Raw genomic sequence first — 23,995 nt, 5'->3', positions numbered from 1 at the left:
ACTCACTTGTGTGCCTGCATTAATTAGAGAAGGCAAAGCTGCTGCAGACTCTCATAGGGAATCATATGGCTATATATGATAAATGGGGATCATGTGTTTACCTATCCTAACTGGGGGTCATCTAGCTACCTATACTTTAAATGGGGGGCCTCCTCTGGCTACCTGTGCAATAAATGGGGGGTTACTTTACCTGTAGTAAAGGGCAATTTCTCAAATTACAATTGTGATTATTCACAGATGAGGGGGAATTAGACAGGCTAAATTAAATACATACAGGGTGCATTTATATGTTTTCATTCTGTCCTGCGCAAGAGTTGAGGTCCCACTTTAAGGCTGCTTACACACAGGGACGTTACACGCGCGCGCTAGTGCGCCTGTAACGCTCCCCCAACGCACAGCAATGTAACACAAGTGGGCTGTTCACACAGCCCACGTTGCGTTACATGTAACGCTGCACGTTCTCCTGAAAGTGCAGCATGCTACGGCGTTAGAGCGGCTTAAGCCACGTTAGACTGTCTGCACATGCGCAGTCATGTTGGGGAGGAGCGGAGAGCGGCCAGGCACATGGCTAATTAATATTCACTGCACGTTGTGACGTGCAGTGTTTACTTCCTGAAGCTGACGCTCTGTGCGGTGATTGGCCGGCGGGACCGCACAAGAGTACGCATCAAGGCATCACGGACGCCAGAGTGAGCTGCACAACGCGGCTCACTCTGACGTCCACATAGAAGAGCACCAGGCGTCGCGTTAGGTGCACGTTATGCGACCTTAACGTGGCACCTAACGCAACGTCTTAGTGTGCAAGTAGCCTAAATGTGACAGGCTTTCCTGGGTCGTCTCTGTGTAATGGGTGACAAGCATATGGGCTGCCCTACAGTGGTCAAAAAAACCTTTATTTCCGTACATATTACTGACTGTTTTACTGCACTTTTATCAAACATTTATCACACTTGGTACATTTTTAGTGAATACTCACTATTTTCACTATTTTTAGTGAATTATCACTGGAGGTAATTTTTCACCCAAAAAAGTTACCGCACATGGTTTTGTGAAAAGAGCCCAATGTATCAAATCTCAGCTACTGCTACAGTGTACAGAAACTGCTCAATACTTCCTCCTTCCCTATGTATAATAATGTATCAAATCTCACCTACTGCTACATTATTATACATAGGGAAGGAGGGAGTATTGAGCAGTTTCTATACACTGTATCAAATCTCACCTACTGCTACAGTGTACAGAAACTGCTCAATACTCCCTCCTTCCCTATGTATAATAATGTATCAAATCTCACCTACTGCTACAGTGTACAGAAACTGCTCAATACTCGCTCCTTCCCTATGTATAATAATGTATCAAATCTCAGCTACTGCTACAGTGTACAGAAACTACTCAATATACTCCCTCCTTCCCGATGTATAATGTATTAAATCTCAGTTCCTGCTACAGTGTATATGAACTTCTCAACGGTGGCAGCACTTTATTGTACAAGGAGAAGGATCCTTGTACAATAAAGTGCTGCCACCGTGTGGTGAACATTAAACCTGTGGTCTGAAAAACGACTGTAGTCCCCGATACTATAACGGAAATTAATGTAACAAACAATATAACATGGATGCACAAAGTACTACCATAGCGCTTTCTATAGAGGCAGTGGGTGGTCCTGAGAATGTGGGTGAAACTTTGTTTCCTCAGATGGATACATACTAAGCTCACATCTAACTGCTGCACGATTTACATTTACGTGTTTGTATCTGCCGTGCGCCAAGCACAAGCTGCCAAAGCGTTCAGGCAAGTGGGAGTACCGGGGCCATACGGTTACAATGGGCTCTATTCTCAAAACTTCAAATAAAATGACTTCTAACCCGATTTTTTTTTTTTTTTTTTAGTAACAACCTTTCAGTATATTTACAAGCAAGATAATCACTTATAGGAAGTGGTTCCTAGCTACCTTCAATGTTACTTTTCTTACTTTAATTACATTTTAGATTGCTCTTTGGAAGCTTTCAAATGTAACCTAGATAAAGTGAAAACCAAGACGATCACAACGCTTTGTGAACCATACCTATTGTATCCCCAGATGTGTCATACTGACCTCACATACAGAATCAGAATCATTTATTTTGCAAAGTACAATGGGGGTTGTACCCGGAATTGTTTTTGGCTCATACAGGGTCGGAGATGGTACAAACACATACATGCAATCCTTAAAACAGGGGTCTCAAACGCAATTTACCTGGGGGCCGCAGGAGGCAAAGTCAGGATGAGGCTGGGCCGCATAAAGGATTTCACAATCGCAGTGCATCACCGCCTCTGCCTGCCCCTCTGGCCCTCTCACTCTTCCTTCACAGAGAGAGGCGGGGAGAAGCAGCGATGCGCTGCGATTGACGTCAAGAGGGGCAGAGCTGAAGTTGAAAGCTCTGCCCCTTCCAGGAAATGCCGGCGGATAAAATATTGTATCGAGGGCCGCAAATGGCCCGTGAGTTTGAGACCCCTGCCTTAAAACATCCAATCAGGTACAGTATGGAACAAAGTAAGCATATACTTATATATACATACAGCACATAATAACTATAGTGAAGGACGCGTGGGGAAGTCTGGAGTGCTGTGTGAGGGGAGCAGCCACATCTACCGGCGGTGCTCGCTCCGCAGCAGTTCCAGATGTCCCGCAATGTGCCCTGGTAAAGAGTGGATAGAGAAAGAGAGAAGGGATATCTAAAAAAGAAAGAATAAGGAAGAAAGAGAGAGATAACCCCAGGTAAAGGACTAGGGGGGTAATCCGCTGCCGTCCATGGCACTCAAAATGCTTTGCAGCGATACTTTGAATCAGATGCCCCCCAGTCTAACCCTAGGAGAGAGACAGAGAGGAGAGAGGAAAGTGGAAAGGACAGTGATAGAGTCCCCTTAGGATTGCGGCACAACCTGGTCGGTTAGTGTCCATTTGTGTCTCACTGGCTGGCTTTGTCCACTGCAGAGATTGGTACCCAAAGTTAGGGATAGTGCTAGGTGTCGAAGTGGCTGAAGTCGGTGCGTTGTCGGTAAAGCCATTTCTCCAATGCAGCTTACACAACTTCCCTGCAGGGCTAGGGCCGCGTCAGACCCACGGCTAGGGCTAGTAGTGTTGTCCGGATTATGAACGATTCGGATCTTAGATCCGAATCATCAAAATGAGTGATTCGGATCGCAAATGGGGCGGGGCCAGGAGCAACACGCCCCCCTCTCAGCGGGGTCCTGGAAGCAGAGCAGAGATGGATCGCTCTGTTAAAGGGGAGGCAGCCTTGCACAGCCACAGGTAGATGAGAGAGAGGAGACATCGGTGCCACTGCCAGATATGTGTAGAGCACACATACTTGCTGAAATGTGCTGCTCATTATAGGCTGTCTTGTTCCGTAGTTGAGCACAGTGAACACATTGGAAACTTTTGGCACAGCTCAGTAACGTTACAGGCAGCAGGCTGGGCTAGAAAAGGGCAGGCACTGTAATTGCTGAGCAATATGATCCTCCTGCACTGCTCTATACAGCTGCACTTCACTTCTGGGAATGCTTTGGGGAATGGGAGTTGGGAGTATACAGATGAACATATAGGTGACATGTAAAGCATGATTGCAGCAAGTGGGTATTACGTGCAAACAAACATTTCTGCTCGTCCCTCCTCCCTTCTCTGTCCACTCCCTGCCCATCTTCTCCCCTTCTCTGTGTGTCCACCCCCCTCCCCTTCTCCTGTCCTGTTAGTCATCTCACCCCCGAATTCTTCCCTTGTAAAATGATCCCAGATTCGGATCAAAGATCAAGATCTTTTCAATGATCCGATTCGAATCATCCAGATCATTGAAAAGATCCGAACATCACATCTTAGGGGTAGTCCCATGCTGGATCTGTAGCTTGGAGGGCTGCTTGATGGAGTGCAAGTGGCCTAGCCCCTGGGAAGATATAAGTTACAGGCAGAAGACTCCAGGATGGTTAACTGGGGGAGTATGGAGGCAGCAGCAGCAGCATCTGATGGCCTCGAGGTGTGGTGTGCAGGCAGCTATAGTAGCATCGGACCTACTATGGCGGTGAAGCTGTGCCTTTAAATGCGGCGTCCTCCGGTTCCCCTGGCAGCGGCGTGCCTCAGCTGTCAGGTAATAGGTCAATACTTCTAGCGGTAGTACTGCAGAGCGCTTCTATAGAGGTGGTGGGTGGCCCTGAGAAGGGCCGTTTGTTTTTGTGTAGTCGGGATGGAGTCAGGGTAGTTTAGCCGCCGAAGCCGTAGAGGGTGCGCCCCTGGCGTTTCAGGGCGTACACCACATCCATGGCGGTGACGGTCTTCCTCTTGGCGTGCTCGGTGTAGGTGACGGCATCGCGGATGACATTCTCCAGGAAAACCTTCAGCACTCCGCGAGTCTCCTCATAGATGAGGCCGGAGATACGCTTGACACCCCCTCTGCGGGCCAGGCGGCGGATGGCGGGCTTAGTGATGCCCTGGATGTTGTCCCGGAGCACCTTCCTGTGCCGCTTGGCGCCTCCTTTCCCGAGACCTTTGCCGCCCTTTCCTCTGCCAGACATGATGCTTCTTCTCTGCTGGAGATACACAATACTGTGCGCTGCCGCCTCCCCTCCTCTTATACAGGCTGAGCGGACCTGACAGGAGACTGCGCAGAGGGGGAGGAGCCAAGGGCGGGTTAGTCATTATACGTCTACTTTGTAGTTGTTCTGCTTCCTCTACTTTTAATATTACATACAATGTTACATTTCTGACATTTAGCAGCAGCGCTCCCTACAGGTCAGGGCTTATATTGGCAGTAATGTGCTCTGTCAGCTCACAAAGCATCACAAGTAACACTTCTGCATAGGCTCTCCGGCATGTTTCCCCTCACACTGGGCATAATGTAACAGCTGTGCTGCTAAATGACGATCTATTTGTCCCTCCAGGAATAGAATATCATAATGTTGCTGTTATCCTTTTAATTTCTTACGGGGTCTGGTCGCTCTACTTTTACTATATCTTGACGTTTGGCAGCGCTGCGTACAGAGAGACCAGTGATTATATTCGGTAATTGGTTTTCTCTCCTCAGAAGCCAACATAAATATCACTCCTAATGCATTCCTGTCCTGTTTATCTCACACTGGGCATGTTATGACAGCTGTACTAAATGATCTCTTTGTCTCCTCCAGATGATCTATTTGTTCCCTTGTAGTAAATTACATTGTTACGACATAAACTCAATCCTGCATATCTCTTATGGCTGAACTCTGAGCTGGCATTGCAGGGAGCAGTATTCCCTTCTACTGAATCATCTGATTAGTTACTACTAAATCTGATTATTGTATTTTCTAGTTGTACTTACTGTACTAGGGACACTCAGTCACTGTTCATAGGCTAGCTCGTGTGTGTGTGTGTGTGTGTGTGTGTGTGTGTGTGTGTGTGTGTGTGTGTGTGTGTGTGTGTGTGTGTGTGTGTGTGTGTGTGTGTGTGTGTGTGTGTGTGTGTGTGTGTGTGTGTGTGTGTGTGTGTGTGTGTGTGTGTGTGTGTGTGTGTGTGTGTGTGTGTGTGTGTGTGTGTGTGTGTGTGTGTGTGTGTGTGTGTGTGTGTGTGTGTGTGTGTGTGTGCACTGTCTGTAGTGTACACACACTCTATTTCCTTCTACTGAATCTGATTACTACTGATTATTGTATTTTCTAGTTAGTGTACTAGGGGACACACTCACTGTTCACTGTTCACACTTACTGATTACTGATTATTGTATTTTGTATTTGTACTGTACTAGTAATCACTTAGCGATCTAATCACTTAGTGATTAGTGTCACCTCACCCACCAACCCACTCCATTAAAGTTCCCCACTTTTTCACCCGCCCTTTTAAAAAACTTTTTTGTTTACGCCCAAAACATCTAAGATGTCTGGAAGTGGCAGCCAGCGCGGTTTGGGCAAGGGGAAGGGCAGCAAGGGAATCAGGAGGAGAGGGAGCAGCATTGTGGCAAGCCGCGCCACCATGCACAGTTCCGCAGCAGCAGCAGCTGCGTCAGTGGCTAACATTCCGCCTATAGCCACTGGCCGTGGATGCCTTGGGCGCCCAGCAGGAGCATCAGCAACTCACGCTGCAGAGACACAGCCGCAGCAGCGTGTAGTACCTGCTCCTATTTTCCTCCAGCCGGGTCGGAAACGTCCCATTGAGGAAAAGGATGCAGCCACTGTGGTGCAACTGATGACGGAGGATGAGCAGCCCGCCATCAGCTCTGCATCCGAGGCCTCCACCCTCACCACCACCACCACCCCTGTTCGCAGCAGCCGCCCAGCAGGGCCGGGGGAGGAGGCCAGTTCACCGTCAGTTGACGATCTGTCATTCAGCAGTCTTTTGACCCCAGGCATCATGAGTCAATTGTCTGCTGTTGTTGGCGATTTTGAGGAGGAGATGCTGATGGGCACTTTGGGGGAGGAGGGATTGGACAGCAAGACTGTGGCGACAGTCAAGCAGCCCATCCATGCATCAGGAGAGGAGTTTGGGGGGTCATCATCCCAGCAGGACATGTTTCAGGAGGGGATGATGATGATGATGATGATGACAGGGTGACAGACAAAGACTGGGTGCCACCACCAGCACCTGGGGATGTCATCATCAGCAGCTCTGAGGAGGAGGAGGAGGATGCACTTGTGGGCCTTGCAAGGAGGCGCATCATTGCAAGCATTGGCAGCAGTAGGCAGGTCCCACAGCCTGCTGGTGTCTCAGGCTCAGCAGCAGCAGCTGCATCTGCCAGTACCACCACCAGCCGCACCCAAGCCGCCGTCCCCCCCCCCCCCCTCCAACCACCACAGGGAGACAGGCAGCAACGGCTCCAGGCCGTAGGGGGGGTTTTCTTGTCACCAATCTGGCAATTTTTCTCCATGCCCACAGTTTACAGCAAGTACGCCACTTGCAACCACTGTCAGCGGAAGTTGAGCAGAGGTTCAGACCCCTTAAAGTTCAGCACCAGCTCTCTCATCAACCATCTTGCTGCTAAACATTACCACCAGCATGAGGAGTTCCAGAGGCTTAAGGCATCTGGTGCTGGCAGTGGCACCACACCCATCACTGCACAGCCTTCAGCAGCAGCAGCAGCAACAGCAGCCACCTGCCCTCCTGCTCCTCCAGCACCACCAGCAGGAGTGCGGAAACGCACTGCTCCTCCCCCCTCTGCAACTCCTGCCGCCGACACTGAGGCCTGTTCTGGCAGCCAGTCCTCAGTGGCCTTCTCTGCTGTCTCCGCTGATTCCCGTGCTAGCAAAAGGCGACCCCAGAGCCTTTTGAGCGAGTCCTTCCAGGGGGTGGTTAGGGCTCTGCCTCCCAGCAGCCGTTGCGTGTGGCAGCTGAACGGCTTGCTGGCACGGGCCATGTGCTCCCAACTCCTGCCGTACACGCTCGGGCAGGAGGGGAGCGACATGTGTGCGCTGCTTGCTTGTGCAGCCCCAGACTAGCAGCTCCCCAGCAGACACTTCTTTGCCCGCCAGGTCATGCCTGCACTGCACCGCTTTGTCATGGCCAATGTGGAGCGAGGGCTGGAGCACGCGGTTGGTGAAAGGGTCCACGTCACCATCAGGCATGGTCGGAAGAGCCAATTTCCGATTCCGCGGTAATTCCGCATACCGCCACTACCGAAATTCCGCTTCTGCTACATTCCGGTGGAATTCCGCTACATTCCGCGGAATTCCGCGGTATTCCGCCACGTGCACTTTCCGAATTTTTAAACGGACTTCCGTAAATTTAGGAGGAAACACTCAATCGCTCATTTGAAATATCTATTGTTAATAAAGTTGATTTGTATTTTGTAAATTTGGATAAAAAAAATGTTGAAACCGTTATTTTAGCGCAGTAACTCTCCGCTGATTATGATTGGTCAACTCATTCCGCATCTCCTGATTGGTCAATTCATTCCGATTCCGATTTTGCCGGAATTCCGAATTCCGGATTGCAAATTCCGAATTCCGGATTGCAAATTCCGAATTCCGCGGAACCATGCGGAAACCCCAATTCCGGCGGAATTTCGGAATTTTAGCTTCCGCGGAATTCGGAAGCCCATGCCTGGTCACCATGGACTCCTGGAGCAGCCGCTTCGGGACAGGCCGCTACCTGTCCTTCACTGTTCACTGGGACAGCTTGGTGGAAGGGGGTGAGGATGGGAGAGCAGCAGCGGGCACAGCAGCAGCAGCAACACAGTGGGTGGTGCCACCCCGCAGGGTCAGGGGAACTGCAGCAGGTTCCTCCGATCCTCTGCCATCCTCCGGCACACCTGGCCAAACCCCCCGCCTCAGCAGCAGCGTGAAGCCACGCCACTGCCAAGCGCTGCTGCAGTTGGTCAGCCTTGGGAAGACCAAACTGACGGCAACCCATGTGTTGGCCAAACTCCAGGAGCAGGAGAGGATTTGGCTGACCCCCAGAGTCGGAGAGGTGGTGGTCGACAATGGGGCCAATCTGGTTGCCGCAATCGACAGGGGAAACCTGACCCACATCCCCTGTCTTGCCCACGTGCTGAACCTGGTGGTGCAGAAGTTCTTGCGCACCTACCAGGGGATGGGTGAACTGCTGGAAACGGCAAGGAATGTTGTGCGTCACTTCCGGTGCTCGCCTGCAGCCTCTGCGAGCCTGGAAGACGTGCAAAAGGAGCTGGAGCTGCCATGCCATCGGCTGATCCTTGACGTTCCAACTCGCTGGAACTCCACCCTGGCGATGTTGGAGCGTCTGGTTGAACAGAAGCACGCTGTCAACTAGTACCTTGCCCTGGCCACTGTGTCCACCGCTCAGAAAAGGGACAAGACCAGCAACATCCCGTCCATCGTCCCCGATGACGACTGGGGGCACATGCAGCAGGTGTGCTTAGTGCTGGCTCCCTTTCTGCAGGCCACCAACATGGTGAGCAGGGACCATGCTATGGTGTGCGAGTGGGTGCCCCTGGTTTGTCTGCTGAACAGGGCCCTCGATGCTTTGCTGGAACAGGGAGCGGCAGCCTTGGCCCAGCAGGAGCGGCATGCAGCTGCACAGTCCACCTCTGAGGGGGAGGAGGAGGAGGAGGACTTGGTGGAGGTCCCTGACCTTGCTGCTGATGAGGGGGATCAGCACAGTGCAGCTGAGTTAGTGAGGGGGTGGAGAGAGGATGAGGCGGCAGAGGAGGAGGATGAGGACAGCACTGCCGTCGATGTGCCAGCACACGTGGCCCACCTCTTCCCAATGGCAGCGCACATGCTGACGTGCCTGCGCAGGGACCCCAGGGTGATCCAGATGAAGCAGAGGGAGGACATCTGGATCAGCATGATGTTGGACCCGCGCCTCAAGGGGAAGTTGAGCCAGTTCCTGCCTCCTACAGGAGGAGACCCAGCGCAACAAATAAGGAGCTTGCAGCAGGCCCTTGTTGAGCGCTTGGAGGAAGCCTTCCCCCAGCCTTCCACCCCCACTGTCCAGCCAGCACAGAGGCAGCAGCAGGTGCCTGCATCCAGCAGCTAGCGCCCCACAGACCTGCTGTCTCTCAGCAACGAGCTCTACAGGACTGTAGAGGCTCCAGCAGTGACTAGAGAGGAGGTGCATGCAGCAGCATCCTCCTCCGGTCACAGCCAGCGCCTGACCCGCATGGTGGCTGACTACATGGGGTCCTACAGCGGGCTTGACAGTGATGCCCCTGTTGATCCCATGGAGTATTGGGTCAAGCGCCTGGAGATCTGGAGCGAGCTGGCGCAGTATGCCCTGGAAGTGCTGTCCTGTCCCCCTTCCAGCGTGCCGTCCGAGCGCTGCTTCAGTGCAGCTGGTGGCGTGGTCACCGAGAAACGCTCACGTCTGTCTCACAAGTCTGTGGACAGACTGACGTTTCTCAAGATGAACCAGGCGTGGGTGGAAGGCGAGTTCCTGGACCCTGTTGTCGGCGAGAGGGGGACATGAACTGGCTGCCGGAACCATCGTTAATATGCCTTACCACCCTTTACCACCTCCTGGCTCCTGCTCACTACTAAGCCAGCCTGCTTCAGTTTGACTATTACGTCGCCTGTAGCCACACATTTTACACCTACAGTGGGCTGCTGTGTACTGCCCTTCTGCTGTCTATCTGTGTTTCCCACTGCCAGGGTACACAGATTTACCTTCTGCTGCCACTCTGTCACCAGCTATTACATCCAACAATAGCTATATGTGTAATTTGCTGTAAAAAAAAAAAAAAAAAAATTAAAAAAAAAAAAAAAGGTTCAATTTTTCAGAGGTGCCCGGGTTGAAATCTGTGTTGTCCCAGTTGTGTATTGGACACGATGTGGGCTGCACGACCGCTGTCTGGGACCTCCTGTTGTGTTTATTTACAGCCCTGGTATCACCGCTAGGTACCAGGGCTATTATGTCACGCTGCCTACCTGCTGCCACACTCACACTACTCCTCCATTCCTCCTGCTGCTGCTGCTGTCTGTCTGTGTTCCCCACTGCCAGGGTACACAGATTTACCTTCTGCTGCCACTCTGCCAAGATATAGAAGAAGAAGAAGAAAAAGAAGAAGAAGAAGAAGAAGAAGAAGAAGAAGAAGAAGATATAGAAGAAGAAGAAGATATAGAAGAAGAAGAAGAAGAAGTATACAGTACTGAACAGAATTTTGGACACAACTTCTCTTTCCACTTTTTTTTTTTTTAAAGGAACATCCCCACATAATCACTTGCTGTTGTTACTTGGAAAAAAAGATGTTTCTTGCATCATTCACCCCCAAAACAAGTGTTGGAAGCTATTTAAGGCCAATTTGAATAGTCAGCTTGAATAATGAGCTCAAATACCGACTCGAATAGTGAGCTCGAATTTCGAGGTCGAATCGAATAGTAAAAAATATTCGACTCGAATATTCGACCGAACTCGAATAATTTACTATTCGAATTCGACCTAACTCGAATAATAAAAAGGGGTATCCGAGCATCACTGATTGCCAGCTGCTGCCCAGAGGAGCCAGGCTACCGGATACGTACCATCCCTCTTCCCTGTCAGGCCACCACTGCTACTGCATGCCAGCAAGGACATTGCAGCCCTCCCTACATGGACCCACTGCTCTGCAACAAATTGGATGTTAAAGGGAAACAGGCCTCCCCCTCGCATCCAGTGACGGCAGGTTCACCATTGCCAGCCACCTCGGATCACCATCCAGGCCAGTCAGCCAACTGGACATCAGGACCTAGGCCTTTCCTTGTGTAATGTACAGTACTCTCTCTTCTCCAAGGACAGACCACGGGATCCAATTCAAGTATCACTGCAAAATGTTTGAGTGCCACAGATGGCAGCGGATTACCAGCCTTGTCCTTCTCCTTGTTGGTACATCTCTCTGTATCTCTTCATCCATGCTTAACCTGTAAATGTACTGTATTCACTGGATGCATAAGAACTGGCTTACTGTACCACTGTATGTTTACTGCACCATCACCGACTCTGTAGTGCCAAAACTAGGGATGGGACGAATCCACAATTTCTTCAAATCCAAATCCGGATCCGAATTTCAAAAGGTTCTCGAATATCTCGAACCTTTCGATTCTCGAAGCTAACAAATTCTGCACATAAGAATTGTGCGATCCGTGGTATAGTTGCCCAGTATCCGCTCTGGATAATGAGTTGATGCTAATTATGCGGGCGGGGGGGGGGGGAGGAGGCGCGGGGGGGTCGGAGGAGGACGAGAGAGAGCGGGGGGAGCCGTGGATGTGCGGCGATGCAGCGTCGGGATTCGGCGGGTTTCGGAAAATGAAAAATGGCATCGGGATTCGAATTCATGAATCTCGAATATTCCCCAATATTTGAGGGATTTGTGGATTCGCCGGATTCGTCGTCCCATCCCTAGCAAAAACCAACAACCCCAATTTTCTTCACTGTGTTAGGCTTGTGATGCAAGGCAGGAGGACCTGATGATGAAGCACTAGCAATTAGCGTGGACTCTTCCAAGACATGGGGCTTGAGTCACTAAGACAAATAAACAAACACAGAACATTCATATCGCGCTTTTCTCCTGGCGGACTCAAAGCGCCAGAGCTGCAGCCACTAGGACGCGCTCTATAGGCAGTAGCAGTGTTAGGGAGACTTGCCCAAGGTCTCCTACTGAATAGGTGCTGGCTTACTGAACAGACAGAGCCGAGATTCAAACTCTGGTCTCCTGTTTCAAAGGCAGAGCCCTTCGCCTTATTAAAGTTACCACGCCTTATCAAAGTAGCATTGCAAACGTATGCCTGCTAATTGGCAATGACGAGAGCTCCACTTGTCCTGCCCTGAGCCCCTGGGGGTTTGTAGCGCTCGCTATGCTACTCTGATAAGGCGTGAAAACTTTGATAAGGCGTGCTATTTGTCTTAGTGAATCAAGCCCATGGGGTCTAAAAATGGTTTTGTGTCTTCACTAGAGCACTCCACAAGGCATGATGGGCTGCTACCCCTACGGGATGACAGACTACTTTGCTGCCTGGTGTCTACCAGGTAATGACCGCCGGGACTACCCCAACGTTGACCAGGGAGAACAGAAGAAGCTGCAATGCAGTCAATCAATAAAGTGATACCAGGCCAAAGGTCAGGGCAGGCCAGGCACCGATCAGAACATAATTGAGATCATAAGCAAAGGTCAAGGCAGGTGTAACGCATAACGCCATAAGTTATTATGCTCCTTGAAAAACCGATGAAGTTGTGGTTAGCCTTGCACGCACGTGTATATGCATGTGCATGAGAAGAAGCGCGAGCATGAGAAGAAGGATGTTGCAAAGGAGAGCCTGGCACAATGAATTTGCCTGGGATTGTGTGAAAAGACAGAAGAAGCCAAGACAGTCTATATCCATAGAAGTGTTCTAAAATTCATTCTACTCTGGAAATTTATCTCACAAAGCTATTATTGGGGTTTTAGAATAAAGTTTTCCTTTGACTGTTTACTTACCTATAGTTAAATATCTTTCACACTTGTCACTTTTAAACTAATGTCAAATAAAGCTCCCTAAAACATATCCTGCTTTGTGGTTTGTCCTATGGGGTATATGGAAGCACCAGATGTACCTCTTTCACAGGTGCACACTGCACATGAGCTGTCTGTCTGTGATTTGAGTTCTAATCTCTTCTTGCCTAGATCATTTTGAATTGTGAACACTAGAGATGTCCCGAATTGTTCACCGGCAGACAGTATTATGCCAACTTCCACTGTTCACTAGAGATGGCCCGAACGGTTCGCTGGCGAATGGTTCCCGGCGTACTTCCGGGGTTCACGATTGCGGAGAACCGCAAACTTTTTCGGAAGTTCGGTTCGCCCCCATAGTTAATCATGAGGGTCAACTTTGACCCTCTACATCACAGTCAGCAGCAGGCACATTGTAGCCAATTAGGCTACACTCCCAATTGGAGCCACTCCCCCCCCCCCCCCCCTTATAAAAGGCAGGCAGCGTCAGGCTTTGGACTCACTCGTGTGCCTGCATTAATTAGAGAAGGCAAAGCTGCTGCAGACTCTCATAGGGAATCATATGGCTATATATGATAAATGGGGATCATGTGTTTACCTATCCTAACTGGGGGTCATCTAGCTACCTATACTTTAAATGGGGGGCCTCCTCTGGCTACCTGTGCAATAAATGGGGGGTTACTTTACCTGTAGTAAAGGGCAATTTCTCAAATTACAATTGTGATTATTCACAGATGAGGGGGAATTAGACAGGCTAAATTAAATACATACAGGGTGCATTTATATGTTTTCATTCTGTCCTGCACAAGAGTTGAGGTCCCACTTTAAGGCTGCTTACACACAGGGACGTTACACGCGCGCGCTAGTGCGCCTGTAACGCTCCTCCAACGCACAGCAATGTAACACAAGTGGGCTGTTCACACAGCCCACGTTGCGTTACATGTAACGCTGCACGTTCTCCTGAAAGTGCAGCATGCTACGGCGTTAGAGCGGCTTAAGCCACGTTAGACTGTCTGCACATGCGCAGTCATGTTGGGGAGGAGCGGAGAGCGGCCAGGCACATGGCTAATTAATATTCACTGCACGTTGTGACGTGCAGTGTTTACTTCCTGAAGCTGACGCTCTGTGCGGTGATTGGCCGGCGGGACCGCACAAGAGTACGCATCAAGGCATCACGGACGCCAGAGTGAGCTGCACAACGCGGCTCACTCTGACGTCCACATAGAAGAGCACCAGGCGTCGCGTTAGGTGCACGTTATGCGACCTTAACGTGGCACCTAACGCAACGTCTTAGTGTGCAAGTAGCCTAAATGTGACAGGCTTTCCTGGGTCGTCTCTGTGTAATGGGTGACAAGCATATGGGCTGCCCTACAGTGGTCAAAAAAACCTTTATTTCCGTACATATTACTGACTGTTTTACTGCACTTTTATCAAACATTTATCACACTTGGTACATTTTTAGTGAATACTCACTATTTTCACTATTTTTAGTGAATTATCACTGGAGGTAATTTTTCACCCAAAAAAGTTACCGCACATGGTTTTGTGAAAAGAGCCCAATGTATCAAATCTCAGCTACTGCTACAGTGTACAGAAACTGCTCAATACTTCCTCCTTCCCTATGTATAATAATGTATCAAATCTCACCTACTGCTACATTATTATACATAGGGAAGGAGGGAGTATTGAGCAGTTTCTATACACTGTATCAAATCTCACCTACTGCTACAGTGTACAGAAACTGCTCAATACTCCCTCCTTCCCTATGTATAATAATGTATCAAATCTCACCTACTGCTACAGTGTACAGAAACTGCTCAATACTCGCTCCTTCCCTATGTATAATAATGTATCAAATCTCAGCTACTGCTACAGTGTACAGAAACTACTCAATATACTCCCTCCTTCCCGATGTATAATGTATTAAATCTCAGTTCCTGCTACAGTGTATATGAACTTCTCAACGGTGGCAGCACTTTATTGTACAAGGAGAAGGATCCTTGTACAATAAAGTGCTGCCACCGTGTGGTGAACATTAAACCTGTGGTCTGAAAAACGACTGTAGTCCCCGATACTATAACGGAAATCAATGTAACAAACAATATAACATGGATGCACAAAGTACTACCATAGCGCTTTCTATAGAGGCAGTGGGTGGTCCTGAGAATGTGGGTGAAACTTTGTTTCCTCAGATGGATACATACTAAGCTCACATCTTAAGCTGGCCACTAACGGTCCAATTTCTAACGAAAAATCGTTCGAGCGATCAGAAATTCTGCTCGGATTGGTTGTAAATAACCTCCGTTGATGGACACAATCGATTATGAACGAGTGAAAAAAAATGTCGCCCGAATGAATTTTCGTGGAACCAAAATTTGGATTTTCTTGTTGGTTGTGATAGATAGGAAGTAAAGATTGGTTCGTTGATGGTGTAGTGAACGATTCATTACAATATTTCACTTCCGATCAAAATTTCTGATCGGTCGAACGATTTTTCACTAGAAATTGGACCGTTAGTGGCTACCTTAACAGCTGCACGATTTACATTTACGTGTTTGTATCTGCTCTGCGCCAAGCACAAGCTGCCAAAGCGTTCAGGCAACTGGGAGTACCGGGGCCATACGGTTACAATGGGCTCTATTCTCAAAACTTCAAATAAAATGACTTCTAACCCGATTTTTTTTTTTTTTTTTTTTTTAGTAACAACCTTTCAGTATATTTACAAGCAAGATAATCACTTATAGGAAGTGGTTCCTAGCTACCTTCAATGTTACTTTTCTTACTTTAATTACATTTTAGATTGCTCTTTGGAAGCTTTCAAATGTAACCTAGATAAAGTGAAAACCAAGACGATCACAACGCTTTGTGAACCATACCTATTGTATCCCCAGATGTGTCATACTGACCTCACATACAGAATCAGAATCATTTATTTTGCAAAGTACAATGGGGGTTGTACCCGGAATTGTTTTTGGCTCATACAGGGTCGGAGATGGTACAAACACATACATGCAATCCTTAAAACAGGGGTCTCAAACACAATTTACCTGGGGGCCGCAGGAGGCAAAGTCAGGATGAGGCTGGGCCGCATAAGGGATTTCACAATCGCAGTGCATCACCGCCTCTGCCTGCCCCTCTCACTCTTCCTTCAACAGAGAGAGGCGGGGAGAAGCAGCGATGCGCGGCGATTGACGTCAGGAGGGGCAGAGCTGAAGTTGAAAGCTCTGCCCCTTCCAGGAAATGCCGGCGGATAAAATATTGTATCGAGGGCCGCAAATGGCCCGTGAGTTTGAGACCCCTGCCTTAAAACATCCAATCAGGTACAGTATGGAACAAAGTAAGCATATACTTATATATACATACAGCACATAATAACTATAGTGAAGGACGCGTGGGGAAGTCTGGAGTGCTGTGTGAGGGGAGCAGCCACATCTACCGGCGGTGCTCGCTCCGCAGCAGTTCCAGATGTCCCGCAATGTGCCCTGGTAAAGAGTGGATAGAGAAAGAGAGAAGGGATAGCTAAAAAAGAAAGAATAAGGAAGAAAGAGAGAGATAACCCCAGGTAAAGGACTAGGGGGGTAATCCGCTGCCGTCCATGGCACTCAAAATGCTTTGCAGCGATACTTTGAATCAGATGCCCCCCAGTCTAACCCTAGGAGAGAGACAGAGAGGAGAGAGGAAAGTGGAAAGGACAGTGATAGAGTCCCCTTAGGATTGCGGCACAACCTGGTCGGTTAGTGTCCATTTGTGTCTCACTGGCTGGCTTTGTCCACTGCAGAGATTGGTACCCAAAGTTAGGAATAGTGCTAGGTGTCGAAGTGGCTGAAGTCGGTGCGTGGTCGGTAAAGCCATTTCTCCAATGCAGCTTACACAACTTCCCTGCAGGGCTAGGGCCGCGTCAGACCCACGGCTAGGGCTAGTAGTGTTGTCCGGGTTATGAACGATTCGGATCTTAGATCCGAATCATCAAAATGAGTGATTCGGATTGCAAATGGGGCGGGGCCAGGAGCAACACGCCCCCCTCTCAGCGGGGTCCTGGAAGCAGAGCAGAGATGGATCGCTCTGTTGAAGGGGAGGCAGCCTTGCACAGCCACAGGTAGATGAGAGAGAGGAGACATCGGTGCCACTGCCAGATATGTGTAGAGCACACATACTGGCTGAAATGTGCTGCTCATTATAGGCTGTCTTGTTCCGTAGTTGAGCACAGTGAACACATTGGAAACTTTTGGCACAGCTCAGTAACGTTACAGGCAGCAGGCTGGGCTAGGAAAAGGCAGGCACTGTAATTGCTGAGCAATATGATCCTCCTGCACTGCTCTATACAGCTGCACTTCACTTCTGGAAATGCTTTGGGGAATGGGAGTTGGGAGTATACAGATGAACATATAGGTGACATACATAAAGCATGATTGCAGCAAGTGGGTATTACGTGCAAACAAACATTTCTGCTCGTCCCTCCTCCCTTCTCTGTCCACTCCCTGCCCATCTTCTCCCCTTCTCTGTGTGTCCACCCCCCTCCCCTTCTCCTGTCCTGTTAGTCATCTCACCCCTTCCCTTCCCTTGTAAAATGATCCCAGATTCGGATCAAAGATCAAGATCTTTTCAATGATCCGATTCGAATCATCCAGATCATTGAAAAGATCCGAACATCACATCTTAGGGGTAGTCCCATGCTGGATCTGTAGCTTGGAGAGCTGCTTGATGGAGTGCAAGTGGCCTAGCCCCTGGGAAGATATAAGTTACAGGCAGAAGACTCCAGGATGGTTAACTGGGGGAGTATGGAGGCAGCAGCAGCAGCATCTGATGGCCTCGAGGTGTGGTGTGCAGGCAGCTATAGTAGCATCGGACCTACTTTGGCGGTGAAGCTGTGCCTTTAAATGCGGCGTCCTCCGGTTCCCCTGGCAGCGGCGTGCCTCAGCTGTCAGGTAATAGGTCAATACTTCTAGCGGTAGTACTGCAGAGCGCTTCTATAGAGGTGGTGGGTGGCCCTGAGAAGGGCCGTTTGTTTTTGTGTAGTCGGGATGGAGTCAGGGTAGTTTAGCCGCCGAAGCCGTAGAGGGTGCGCCCCTGGCGTTTCAGGGCGTACACCACATCCATGGCGGTGACGGTCTTCCTCTTGGCGTGCTCGGTGTAGGTGACGGCATCGCGGATGACATTCTCCAGGAAAACCTTCAGCACTCCGCGAGTCTCCTCATAGATGAGGCCGGAGATACGCTTGACACCCCCTCTGCGGGCCAGGCGGCGGATGGCGGGCTTAGTGATGCCCTGGATGTTGTCCCGGAGCACCTTCCTGTGCCGCTTGGCGCCTCCTTTCCCGAGACCTTTGCCGCCCTTTCCTCTGCCAGACATGATGCTTCTTCTCTGCTGGAGATACACAATACTGTGCGCTGCCGCCTCCCCTCCTCTTATACAGGCTGAGCGGACCTGACAGGAGACTGCGCAGAGGGGGAGGAGCCAAGGGCGGGTTAGTCATTATACGTCTACTTTGTAGTTGTTCTGCTTCCTCTACTTTTAATATTACATACAATGTTACATTTCTGACATTTAGCAGCAGCGCTCCCTACAGGTCAGGGCTTATATTGGCAGTAATGTGCTCTGTCAGCTCACAAAGCATCACAAGTAACACTTCTGCATAGGCTCTCCGGCATGTTTCCCCTCACACTGGGCATAATGTAACAGCTGTGCTGCTAAATGACGATCTATTTGTCCCTCCAGGAATAGAATATCATAATGTTGCTGTTATCCTTTTAATTTCTTACGGGGTCTGGTCGCTCTACTTTTACTATATCTTGACGTTTGGCAGCGCTGCGTACAGAGAGACCAGTGATTATATTCGGTAATTGGTTTTCTCTCCTCAGAAGCCAACATAAATATCACTCCTAATGGATTCCTGTCCTGTTTATCTCACACTGGACATGTTATGACAGCTGTACTAAATGATCTCTTTGTCTCCTCCAGAGGATCTATTTGTTCCCTTGTAGTAAATGACATTGTTACGACATAAACTCAATCCTGCATATCTCTTATGGCTGAACTCTGAGCTGGCATTGCAGGGAGCAGCACAGCCGGGGAAATGCTGAATATTATGGGGCAGCTGCCGGTGCAGCATCACATAATAGCCGCAACAGAGAGCGGCACATCCATCCCGCCTGTTCCACGGAAATTCGGCGGCAAATTTGAAAATCGCAACTGCTCTGCCTTAGCCAATCACAGCTACACAAACGTCTCCGCTCAGCCAATAGCTTTGCCAGAGTATTACTGCCTCTACATTGTGAATCAGACATTGGCCGTGCAGATACATATGCCTTTGTTGGCGCTACTGGGTGTTTCTAATGAATACCCCAAATGATGAAATACATTAATTGTAAAAGATTATAATGTGATGACTATTTTAATTAAAACAAGCCTGTTACGATCCATCCTGAATAGGAACGATCCCTCCACCACCACCACACGTGATGCTCTCTATTGCTGTGCTAATAGCGCTAATGCTTCCGTATAGGAGTGCTGCCTGCAGGCTGATCTGCTTATGGGATTGTGGATCAGGATTACTGTACAGCCGTATAACATTGCATCTGATTCAGAGCCAGGAACACGTGTGGCTGCCAAACAGGAGGATCCATCTGATTCTTTTACATGGTATTTGGCAATATGGAGCTTGGCTTTAGTCTATGAAATATTGTTTGTAACGTTAACCTATCATCTCCGTTAATATGGTGTGGACTTTGTAAGCACACCATCGTGTGACACGTCTCTGCATGCAGCAGAGGAAACAATATAATGCGCATCAGGCTCTGTATAGACCGTGTGCGTGGCTCTGAGAAGAATATGTAACCATATTGCTCTCCTACACGCACGTGTCTCAGCCATTTAGCAGTTTGGGTTGAGCACAAAAGAGATGCAGAAGTGTAAGCTATTCGTGGAGAATGTATTTCATGCAGAAAGGTAAATGTACAGTATATTTAATCGCTGAACAAGCTGCCAGGAACCCTCTGTTGCCAGCTTTACCTGTTCCTCGAATTATGTTCAGTTTGACCTAAAGGCTCATTGTCCGACCGCTCTGCCCATGACCGATAGAGGAGCGATCTATTGGCTGTTGCGCAAATATCTGGGGAAATACTTCAATGAGATTAAATATATATTTGGGGAAAGTATAGCCTTGGCAAATGCTGAAGGAAATACCGGCAGAGCGATAGGTAAAATGGAGGCGGAATGCATTGCCGATACTCGCAGGGAATTTATATTTTAGAATGAGCAAATCGAGATATATCGGTCACGGGTTAGTTTGTGCAGATCTATAGTGGCGGGAAAAACCGTTACCATTTCAAATTGATAATTAAACTATCAACTGATTTGACCCAACCAATCACCGTGTACAATTTCTCTCCCTTCATCCATAAACGCGCAAAACCTAAATGGATTGGATGTCTGACACCTGCTCCGCTGCACTGTCACACAAGCAGCTATATTGCTGCCGAATTGAACATTTTACTGTATTTAACTATTTTTACTGCGGAACAATGACTTGACAAAATCCGTCCCGCAGATTGCCAGCAATTAGTGCCTAATATATACCCGCAAATAAGATTATTCAATTATAGTTTTTGAGAAAACCATCCATCGATCTTTACTTCATACCGATACATCAGTGTGCGCGCTAAAAATATTGTATACCCGACCTACATGTGACAATATGATAAGTATGTTCTGTACTCGGCTCTGTATAGACCGTGTGGGTGGCTCTGAGAAGAGCCTTTGTGGTTCTGTACTGTGTGTGTCCGGCTGCTGCTGCAGGGAATTACTTGCTCTTGGCCGCCTTGTGGCTCTCGGTCTTCTTGGGCAGCAGCACGGCCTGGATGTTGGGCAGGACTCCCCCCTGGGCGATGGTCACCCCACCCAGCAGCTTGTTGAGCTCCTCGTCGTTGCGGACAGCCAGCTGCAGGTGGCGGGGGATGATGCGGGTCTTCTTGTTGTCCCGGGCGGCGTTGCCAGCCAGCTCCAGGATCTCAGCGGTCAGGTACTCCAGCACTGCGGCCAGATAGACCGGAGCTCCGGCCCCCACCCGCTCCGCATAGTTGCCCTTCCTCAGCAGACGGTGAACACGGCCGACTGGGAACTGCAGGCCGGCCCGGGAGGAGCGAGTCTTGGCCTTAGCACGGGCCTTGCCGCCTTGTTTGCCGCGTCCAGACATGATGATGATGGCAGCTAATCAGGATGTGTCTCTCCAACGCAAGTATCCTAATCCAGCCCTCCTCCTTCTATATATACTCTGCAGGCTGTGTCCCGCGCTGTCACCTGATTGGCTGCTATTCAGTACTGCCAATGGCGGCTCGGTCTAGCAATCCGCCAATCAGCGACTAGGGCGGTGCTCTGCATGTTATACCTGAATAGCCGGTGTGTAGTTGTGCTAAACCAATGAGGGAGAAGGGGCGGTGATCGGGCGGTGCCAGTGACGCTGCCAATCAGCACAGCAGCTCCTCAGTAGCTGCGTTTGCATAGGCCGCCCATATAAGGAGGGGAGGCGGCGCTGTGGCCTCTCTGTATATCTCCGCACTCCGCAGTGACTGAGAAGCAGCATCTTCCAGCCATGCCTGAGCCAGCCAAGTCCGCTCCTGCCCCCAAGAAGGGCTCCAAGAAAGCTGTGAGCAAGAACCAGAAGAAGGACGGCAAGAAGCGTAGGAAGAGCAGGAAGGAGAGTTACGCCATCTACGTGTACAAGGTGCTGAAGCAGGTACATCCCGACACCGGCATCTCCTCCAAGGCCATGAGCATCATGAACTCCTTCGTCAATGACATCTTCGAGCGCATCGCTGGGGAAGCTTCCCGTCTGGCTCATTACAACAAGCGCCACACTATCACCTCCCGGGAGATCCAGACCGCCGTCCGCCTGCTGCTGCCGGGAGAGCTGGCCAAGCACGCCGTGTCCGAGGGCACCAAGGCCGTCACCAAGTACACCAGCGCCAAGTAACAGCGCTGCCCGGATACTAAGCACACCCCAAAGGCTCTTCTAAGAGCCACCCACCAAATCACTACAGAGCTGTCCTATGCAATTTTAACACACATGAAGTTAAATGTTTTGCCTGATGTATCTTTATAATTTGCTCTATAACGTAACTTATCAGCTCTCTTCAAATTGCTAAAGTCCTTCAACTTATTGTTGCCTTTCTATGGGGTTTTAGGTGTAAGTAAGGACACTAGAATTACGGAGAGAACACGTGGCGGGCCCATATCGGCTATGATATCCTGACTATACATTACGGCTATTCCTATCGCAGTCAGAGCAATGGAATCCCCGTCTGGCTGCTTAGTTGGTCACAAGTTGGTAGTGAATTAATAGGGGAAATATATGTATTCACACCTATTGTTTAGGACGCTGCAAATTCTTTAGGCTCTCATATGCCGCAAAGTATTTTCCCAGAATACAGTGATATATATCTATGTACATTTAAGAATTGCGAGGTGCCGAAACCTTGCAGTATCTTTTTAAATTTTCGTTTGTCCGCTATCCTAAGCGTCCAATCACGTTTCCTCGATACATACTGGGATGTGTGTAATAATATCTATGAATGAAGATCTGCAGTGAGCGTTGCTGTGATCCATGTGTATTCTTTCCAGTGATCCTCGCCGCACATAACAGCACAGCGGCCTGTAACTGGTGGCTGATGAATGGTGCCAGGGAGGGACAGGGATCCTCCGTCCCGCCAATCTGTAGTCACAAGTGATGTGTAGCTTCCCAGCCGGCTGCAGCTGCCTAGATAGATACAATATTTGGGCTGTTCATGTATCTATTTCTCTCATCTGTTACAATGTTTCCTCTCTGGCTCCGGTCTCCTCTCCTCCTCTGATCTGAGCCGATACATAACAGCTTGTGCTGTGTGAGCTGCAGAGAAACAAGTACTTTATTTTATGTTCCTAATCCTTCCACTATTTCCCGCGGCTTTATAATTACCTAGTATAGTTTTTTTTATTTTTAGTTTAATTAATAGGCAAGAATGACCTCTTAGGGGAAATTGGCGGGCTGCTGCTGGAACAATAGCCTGGCGGTACATTTGAACAATAACGGATGCCCTCCAATAGCCAATCAGGGAGAGACAAGACACGCCCCGACCAATCAGAGGGCAGAGCTCAGTATAAATAGGAGTAGCGGCGGCTGTGTCTCCCCATATTCGCAGCAGCACATTAGTGACGCTGATTAGCAGGCATGGCCAGAACCAAGCAGACAGCCCGCAAGTCCACCGGCGGGAAGGCTCCCCGCAAGCAGCTGGCTACTAAAGCCGCCCGTAAGAGCGCTCCAGCCACCGGCGGAGTGAAGAAGCCCCACCGCTACCGGCCCGGCACTGTGGCTCTCCGCGAGATCCGCCGCTACCAGAAATCCACCGAGCTGCTAATCCGCAAGCTGCCCTTCCAGCGCCTGGTGCGGGAGATCGCTCAGGACTTCAAGACCGACCTGCGCTTCCAGAGCTCGGCCGTCATGGCTCTGCAGGAGGCCAGCGAGGCTTATCTGGTGGGGCTCTTCGAGGACACCAACCTGTGCGCCATCCACGCCAAGAGGGTCACCATCATGCCCAAAGACATCCAGCTGGCCCGCAGGATCCGCGGCGAGAGGGCCTAATCACGTCACGCAGCCATCCTATTACGTCGCACAAAGGCTCTTTTCAGAGCCACCCCACATTCTCCTTGCAGAGCAGTTTTACAAAGTGTATTATCACTAAACTCTTCCAATGTGCCAGTCTGATCCAAGGGGAAGGTGGGTGGCCGAGAGATTTGGAAATGCAAGGACACTACCGGCTCTCTACACGAGGAAACAATCTGAAGTATAACATTGTTCTAATTTCTAACAAGTATATATTACAGTAGCGGATTCTACATAGTACACAGCGGGTCAGATCAGCATTCAGCAACGCTGATCCCTCTGTAGGGACCGATCCTTCCGCCTTAATCACTAAACAAATGTATAGTAAGCCATTGCATTTGTCTCAGCCATTCACTTCGACATCGCCGACGGGTACTTGACTTGCAGACATTTGAGCAAAGCTACAAGCCACTGTAGTGCATATATATTACACATTGGATTTTTAAGAGGAAAGTGGCCTTAGCCGACATACGTTGAGCTGCGGTGAGTG

At 49.5% G+C, this 23,995-nt stretch overlaps 5 protein-coding genes across 5 annotated transcripts; 2 read left to right on the top strand and 3 right to left on the bottom strand.

The window, feature by feature from the left end:
• Positions 1-3,856: 3,856 nt before the first annotated feature.
• On the bottom strand, positions 3,857-4,551 carry LOC137536304 (histone H4). Its single transcript, XM_068258440.1, has one exon. It carries the CDS (start codon positions 4,543-4,545, stop codon positions 4,234-4,236), a length of 312 nt encoding a protein of 103 aa, XP_068114541.1. The 5' UTR covers positions 4,546-4,551; the 3' UTR covers positions 3,857-4,233.
• Positions 4,552-17,791: 13,240 nt separating this feature from the next.
• Positions 17,792-18,227, bottom strand: LOC137536303 (histone H4). Its single transcript, XM_068258439.1, has one exon. The coding sequence runs from the start codon at positions 18,219-18,221 to the stop codon at positions 17,910-17,912; it is 312 nt and encodes a 103-aa protein (XP_068114540.1). The 5' UTR covers positions 18,222-18,227; the 3' UTR covers positions 17,792-17,909.
• A 2,413-nt stretch (positions 18,228-20,640) lies between these two features.
• On the bottom strand, positions 20,641-21,063 carry LOC137536302 (histone H2A type 2-B). Its single transcript, XM_068258438.1, has one exon. It carries the CDS (start codon positions 21,061-21,063, stop codon positions 20,671-20,673), a length of 393 nt encoding a protein of 130 aa, XP_068114539.1. The 3' UTR covers positions 20,641-20,670.
• A 396-nt stretch (positions 21,064-21,459) lies between these two features.
• On the top strand, positions 21,460-21,856 carry LOC137536300 (histone H2B 1.1-like). The gene has a single exon (XM_068258436.1). It carries the CDS (start codon positions 21,460-21,462, stop codon positions 21,838-21,840), a length of 381 nt encoding a protein of 126 aa, XP_068114537.1. The 3' UTR covers positions 21,841-21,856.
• A 1,198-nt stretch (positions 21,857-23,054) lies between these two features.
• LOC137536298 (histone H3) lies at positions 23,055-23,484 on the top strand. The gene has a single exon (XM_068258435.1). It carries the CDS (start codon positions 23,074-23,076, stop codon positions 23,482-23,484), a length of 411 nt encoding a protein of 136 aa, XP_068114536.1. The 5' UTR covers positions 23,055-23,073.
• The last annotated feature ends 511 nt before the right edge of the window (positions 23,485-23,995 follow it).

The sequence above is a fragment of the Hyperolius riggenbachi genome, chromosome 10, assembly GCF_040937935.1.
Source record: "Hyperolius riggenbachi isolate aHypRig1 chromosome 10, aHypRig1.pri, whole genome shotgun sequence".
Classification (NCBI taxonomy): domain Eukaryota; kingdom Metazoa; phylum Chordata; class Amphibia; order Anura; family Hyperoliidae; genus Hyperolius; species Hyperolius riggenbachi.
Note: the sequence above shows the minus strand (reverse complement) of the source record. Positions and strands in the feature narration are given on the sequence as shown.